This window comes from Amphiura filiformis, chromosome 19 (assembly GCF_039555335.1).
Source record: "Amphiura filiformis chromosome 19, Afil_fr2py, whole genome shotgun sequence".
Taxonomy (NCBI): domain Eukaryota; kingdom Metazoa; phylum Echinodermata; class Ophiuroidea; order Amphilepidida; family Amphiuridae; genus Amphiura; species Amphiura filiformis.
Genome location: NC_092646.1, coordinates 9,522,490 through 9,529,978, shown reverse-complemented (window position 1 = coordinate 9,529,978; position 7,489 = coordinate 9,522,490). Strand labels below are relative to the sequence as shown.

The 7,489-nt window shown below is 37.2% G+C and overlaps 1 protein-coding gene across 1 annotated transcript; it reads left to right on the top strand.

Moving 5' to 3' along the window:
- Nucleotides 1-2,652: 2,652 nt before the first annotated feature.
- LOC140140892 (uncharacterized) lies at nt 2,653-7,253 on the top strand. The gene has a single exon (XM_072162644.1). The coding sequence runs from the start codon at nt 2,845-2,847 to the stop codon at nt 4,534-4,536; it is 1,692 nt and encodes a 563-aa protein (XP_072018745.1). The 5' UTR covers nt 2,653-2,844; the 3' UTR covers nt 4,537-7,253.
- Nucleotides 7,254-7,489: the final 236 nt, after the last annotated feature.

Here is a 7,489-nt window from a genome sequence, read left to right as displayed (position 1 = left end):
TCCACAGCCTCATCCCCCCACTTTTCCCAAAAAAAAGTTCAGATTTTTACACCTGGATACCTCTGGCTACATAATGTTTATGTACCAAATATATCTTGCAGATTAATTCGTTTAGCAAAAATATATCGTTAAATTTGAATTTCGTTCTGGTGCACCAGAACGAAATTACAACACATTGTCTATGGAGCAGTGTAATACACATAATCATGCATAACTCGCAAACGCAAAATCGGAATCAACTGAAATTTTGGAAATAAGCTTTTTCGTGGATATCTACTGAAAAATATCATAAAAAGAGGATGCTAGGATCACGAAATCCTCCTTTAAATGATCCTATAGAGCACTATTAAACTAATTATATGACCTGCTCCCACTAAATGAGCGTAAAGTCGCACGTTGGTGGTTTTGAGACCTTCCAATTGTTTGAAGACACCTGTATAAGTTCTTGTATATGTGATGCAATCAAGCAAGATGAGAACTATATTTAAGCCTCACAGAGATACATAAACGACAATATTCCAAGACGACACTATTTCTTTAGGAGCTGTACGGTAAAATAATGGAATAAAATTACCAATTTACACTAAACTAAAATCTACAATTTATTCCAGTTTTGCCTTTGAGGCTGGCGATTTCTTTTCAGACATAATTTCTTACTCCTGGTTCTTACTTGTGCAGCTGCAATTATACCTGTAATGTATTCTGTAATGTATTCGTCGATGACGCCATTTTACAGAAATCACGAATCTTCATTGGTCAATCAAATCAGGTGATAGCGGATGCGATGTTGCAAATTTTGACGTCGCCATTGGATTTAAGGGCTGGGGTATGAACGTTTGGACAGTATTTATTTTGGGACATTAGAGCACATCAGACATATCGAATTGCATTCTGAATATGAAGAATGTCATTCTGATATCAAATAATTTTGATATTTTGAAATTCGCAATTTAATACACATTTTATGGCAAATCATTAAAAATTGATATTTTTGACATTTAACAGTACTTGAAGTAAACTTTATAAATCTGATGATTTATACTTAAAGTGTATGTAGGTGGGATGAAAAGCCGACGATCAATTGAAAATTTTGACCTTTCGTATTGAAGATATGGATTTTTTTCCCAAAACACCAAAAAAATTAGGTCTTTTGGGAAAAAATCCATATCTTCAATATGAAAGGTCAAAATTTTCAATTGACCGTCGGCTTTTCCTCCCTGCTACATACACTTTAAAATATATCATTAGATTTATATAATTTACTTCGAGGACTGTTATATATCAAAAATTTGAAAAATATCAAATTTTTATAATTTGTCATAAAATTTGTATTATATTGTGATTTTCAAAAATGAAAATTATTTGATATCAGAAAGACATGCTTCGTATTCAGAATGCAATTCGATAGGTCCGAGGTGCTCTCATGTCCCACAAAAATACTGTCGAAACGCAATAAACGCTCATTTTAGATCCCTTAATAATCATGAAAAATTCGAAATTTGTTAAGTGGTGTCAAAGCAAAATTATGTTATTCTAAAACCGCTGGGTGCGACAAAATACCCCACTGTCAGTATGTTGTTGTTCAATTTGTAAATGCAACCCGTCTAATTTGAACGGGCTATGAGCCTTGTAATTTCGCCAGCCTCGTACGTCACGTGCCGCGTATCACGTGTCACGTGCCGGCCTGGACTTAATAGTTTTGATAGCATAATATGTATGTTCAAATTGGACGGGCGTCTAACCCGAGTATGGTGGATATTACCAACTAACCCCTATGTAGAACAAAAATAATATACTTTGAAAAGCAACTTGTACAATTACCGACAAATTTTAATTTTTTATTTAAGACAAGGAAGTTAACACTAAATGAAAGTAAACAATCTATTAAATTATTATTTCCTACACACATTGACACTATAGCAAAAGCACATGAAATAATTGATTTATAAATTACGGTAGGCTGTTTCTAATTGTGTTTTCTTATAAAAAGTTCAAAGTTGAGACGAGGATTCATTTAAAGGTGGGTGACCTGATTGAAAGTTACTTAAAGGTGTGTGCCCAGATTGAAAGTCACCCTTCACCCCACCCCCTCAATAAAAATGCGGATTTGGCATCAGGTGAAAACACCATGTGTTACAATAGAATCATCCAACTCTAAGCTTATCATAGCAAAGTGTGCTAACCAAACCAAATTCCTAAAGCAATGTGGGACGGTTTTGACAGTTTTGGGATTCATTTATTATTTTAATTATGATATCAGTAAAATATTTTAGATAATTAATTTGTGAGATAACCATACCGTATTTTGTTTTGTTTTTTCATTTTTTTATTCAGAAGAGTAAAACATTTTAAACAACATTTTTATACGCACAAAAAAATTACCCGAAAGACCAAAGTTCAAAGTGTCCTAAAACTGTAAAAACTGTCCCACAATGCATTGCGAATGCATGTGAAATGTAAGGAAAGTATAATTGCAAGTTGGACCTATAAATTTCTGTCACGTAAATAAAACATATGACCTTGATAAGGACACGACAATCAAAGTATTTCGTTAAACATGCTTGTCAAACAAGGACTTGGACAAGTCTATCCAAATCCTTGGAAAGAAGGGTCCGGAACCGAGTGTAGCTAATGATCGTCGGGTGAGTCAGAAGTAGCAATAACTAGTTGGCGCTGTCACAGCCGCGCAAGCCAAAACGATTAACCAAAAGTTATGTCCGTTTAGTAGTTGAAGTCTATTGCGCATTCATCTCAACTGCAGTACACTTTGTTTACTTAAAGAGCTGCATGGATTACTAACATAGCGCACCATTTGTGGCGAACCAAACCACCAGAAAAACCACAATGTCTTTGTTTTGGCTTATAATCTTCTTACAATGTCATGGAATTATTAATACTGCAATTTTAGCATGGAGAGACCATCCACAGGATAGAGTTGTATTTGAAGGACATACTGTGATGTTTCGATGTCAAATGCTCAATAATGGACTGAGAAGTGGGGAACATCAGCATTGGGTGCGATTGTCTAACGGGAACACCAAGCAGACCTTTATCTCGGATAATAACCTATTGTCTGCCTATATTGATTATAATGTACGGAATAGATTCGCCTTAACGAATAATGCCAATAGAGGATACTATCAGCTGACGATTAAGCAAGTAACTGCGTTTGACATGGGAGAATATGGTTGCATGATATACGGCAGGAGCTCGGATAGAAGAGCTATGTCTCATTTTGGAAAGCTTACCGTTGTGCCAAGATATCTTCGAGCGCCACCTGTATGTTCTCTTGTACCTAAACATCCGAAGCCAGGTGGCCTTGCAGAATTCACATGTACATCAATGTCAGGGACAACATCTCAAGCGACTAATTTGACATGGTCGGATGGTTCTACAACTTGGATTCCTACGCAGGTTTCATTGTCAACTACAACACTTTCCGTTTCGTTCCACAAAGTGCTTGGACCTCGGGATAATCATGCAACATACACGTGTTCTGAAAGATGGCCGGTACCTGGAAGTGAAATACGCACCTGCAGCATTGTCCCATTTGATATTCCTATCAACGTCACGGTGGAACCTCGCATGCAGAAAGTTCCTATTGGAGAATACGCCATATATCATTGTGAGGCATCAGCAGTTCCTCCGCCATCTCAATATCTGTGGTATTTTGAAGGCTATCCTGTAACCGAACGTCCACGTCAATTCCAGATTAGAGATGGCGGGAAAACATTGTATATTGACAGGGTACAAGGGGGATTGGGTCAACAATATGAGATCAGATGCAAAGCAGGGAATGGCATAGATGGCTTAAGGACTGCAGTTGCTTATTTGTATCTGCTGCCGGAAGGAGCTGAAAGACCTGAACCAAATGCACCTAGATCAGCAGGTAACGGAAATAATACAGGCGAGAGCATAAGTGGCGGAAACCGTGGATCAAAAAACCACGTGGTGTCACATAGCAGTTCTCCAGTTACAATCCTTCTTGGAATTACTTGTGCCATTGGTTGTATTATTCTGATACTTCTATCTTTGTTATTATTTGTTTGCCTGAAAGGCAACTCATCAAAACGCAATATACCACCAGAACCGATCACCAAAACAGAACTGTTACCTTGCAAAGAGATCTCAAAACCTATTCGTACATCGTCTTTACACGAGGATTCTCTTCAAGAGATTAAATCAAGGACACCTCGTCGTACCTCCAAAGGTACATTCAGTGGTAGTGCTCGCGGGGTACGAAGAACTGTACGGCATTCGTATCAGCCACTCCGGAAGGGCTACGTACGACGGAAAGGGAGTACGGTGTCGTTAGGAAACGCTGGAGAGTCACTTGTTTCAAACTCATCGGTTTACGAGAACGCAGCACCTATGCGACTTTCGTATCCTGACGAAGCCGATGCATCGTCTTTAAGTACTAATAGCTACGCAAACAGTACCTGTGATTCGGGCTATGCAAATAGTGCCACGAGTCCACCGCCTAGGAAATCAAGTCGACAATTTTCATCACCACAACTTGACCCTATATCTCTTTAACTTGTTGCATAATATGTTAAAACTCACTGCAAAAAACGTATGAGAAATATTTTTATCACCACTTTCTACAAAAAAATAAATATGTTCATGAAGAATTGCAATTGTTCAAGATGGATTAATATTTTGTATTTGTTTTATATATACGCTGTATGGGTTGCAGATGGTACATCCTTTGTTTAGCTCGGATTATTTTGTATAATACATTGGAGCCGGGCTTGTCGTATAGAAGGATATAAAGCTCTTATTGAAATCGGGAGTTCAAATCAATCCTGACAAGGTTTCCTTTTGACCTGTACTCTTAGGATTGACACATTGGACAAGACAGCAGCAGGCAATAGCATCTTGCCCTAGACCCCTAAATGGTGCGATATAAACCGTATTCGGTCACTTGATAAAGATTTAGTGAACCAGGGTAAGATTGAGGTTGCTGCATCAGCATTACTAGATCTGCGTGAAAAAATGAAGTTCGTGATAGGTCTATGAAATAGCCTCTACCTCTACCAGCCAATGAGCGCAAACTTAGAATGCTATGTAAACAAACCCACTTTTAAAACATAATTATTTATTTGTGAGTTATCTGGTTTTTTTTTTCAAAACTAGCACCGCTCTTGGGGTCAAAGGTCAGATTATGTAATCTAGTGTGAAGACAAAATTATGGAGTTCAGCTGCAATTATAAACTTAGTAGCTGCCAGTTGGTCACCACATAGACCTATACGACAGCATTTCAGCCCTTGGAAGTCAGTGCTTCCTGAAAGAGAACACATGTTTTGTTTTCTATCTTGGCGCCGTGGTCTTTACGAAATGGCGCCCTAAAATGCCTTGTATGTCATGTGTCATGTATGTGTGTTTGTATGTATCAGATTCTATCAAAAAATGTTGCTATACTTTTCACTAAACATTCATAGCAAGTGGTAAATTAGGAATAAAGAGGACTTCTTGATTTTGAACCTTTCACTCTGTATTTAATTGAGTGAAGGAACACAGGCCATTCCCAAGAGGCCATCACACTGCTCAGAGTATGAGGGGATTCCTTGTCATGGTGTGCACTCTGAAATTCCAGTTATACGAGGAGGATTGTTTGGTACTTCTCTTATGTTTACGTGTTAGTTAATCGAGAGCTTGCGATTTCCAAACGCCTCGGTGATCACACGTCCCTTCATTTATTCAAAATCCTGTCTCAAGAGAATGATTTGTGATGCCCCATGTCAAAACCAGATACTTTTGGGCAGGATCGTAATTGGAGAAAAGGCCAAAAATCTGCCCGGGTGATTTTTCTCACAATTTGGGTCTGTTGCGAAGTTGTGATGTTATTAATGTTTAAAATATTGTCTGATAGTCTCAGATCGGAATATAACTGGCATCTTATATTTTTCAAATATTTTTCAAGGTAATTCTACTCTCAACATTGTCAATAATATTTTAAAGGCCGATAATACCATAACTTCCGAACTTAAAACTTTAAAATTGATAACTGCCCAAAAGTGTCTGAGTCAATACTCAGGTCATGCACAACTGCTCTAAATTGTTGTCCATGCAATCGGCGGGTTTTGAAGTTGGCTAAAAAGGCGCTTCAAAGAAATTGTATTTTTTGTTCTCCGAATGTTAGACTGGTTGAAATAAACATACAGTTATAGTTTAAGAACCACTTCTTCCACATATCGTGACATAATTGTCAAAATTTATTTATTTCATATTGGGGGTGACCAATCAATGCACTGGCACTGTTCTCCCTTGGTTCCCGTGAAGTTTATTTCAACCTATTTGGTATTTCGGCAAAGGGTATACAGTAAGCAAAAGAATTAAGGTACCAGTTGTGTTCACCCCAGTATATCCTAAATAAAGACAAATGTGTCAAAATTAAAACAAGCAGCCGATACCTGTACACTTTAGCTCTAATTTAAGACCTTATTTGTTGAAATTGGTTGAGAATTAAAGAAACGGTAGTCCAAAACCTGATGAAGATACGAAATAAAAAGTTGCACTTTTGTGTTCTAATCAATGAAAGCACGACGTTATTTTTTCGTGCTAATCAATGAAAGCACGGCGCTAGTTATCTTGTTCGCGAACGCTATGTGTACAAATCAATATGCATGCAATGTGGCAAACTGCAACTTTTAAATTTGCATCTTCCATGGGTTTTCGGATCCTCGTGTCTTTATTTCTTGAACAATGTCAACAAATGACGTCTTAAATTCGAGCTAAAAGATGCAGCTATTGGCTGTTGGTTCCAATTATGACATATCTGCCTTTGTTTAGGATATACAGGGGGAGAACGTAACTGGTACCTTAATTTTTTGGCTTACTGTATAGTATCAATATGTGTAGCCCCTTTTCAATCTAATTCAAAACCTGAATGACTCCATGGGAAACAAATACCTGACTACTGACTGCACGGGCGTACGATAACCGCGTTTGCAAATCGCAAGATCTCTATTTAGGTCTTTTTAAAAGAAATTGTTATGTGTTAAAGGCTTGAAATGAGAGTTTGTGTTTTAAGGCTTGACATGTTTAACATGTTTAAGTTCCATTTTTATGTTTAAGCCTATAGCTATCAGTACGCAAAATTACAATCATATTTAGATGGAAATGATTTCGCAATAAACAATAACACGGGGAAGAATATAAAGTGAAAACATATTATGTTGCGCATTGAATATGAAAGGTCAAAATTTTCAATTGATCGTCGGCTTTTCATCCTAGCTACATACACTTTAAATACATATCATTAGATTTAGAAAGTTTACTTCGAGGACCCAATATCAAAAATATAAAAAATATCAAATTTTAATAATTTGTCATAAAATGTGTATTATTTGATATCAGAAGGACATTCTTCGTGTCGTACTCAGAATGCAATTCGATATGTCAGGTGTATTCTCACCTCCCACAAAAAATACTACACAAACTATTCCTTAGGGAACGTTCACAAACACTTGTAAGGGGGGCCTGATG

Bases quoted from the DNA above. Each gene is read 5' to 3' on its own strand.
- LOC140140892 (XM_072162644.1), top strand. From the start codon at position 2,845: ATGTCTTTGTTTTGGCTTATAATCTTCTTACAATGTCATGGAATTATT.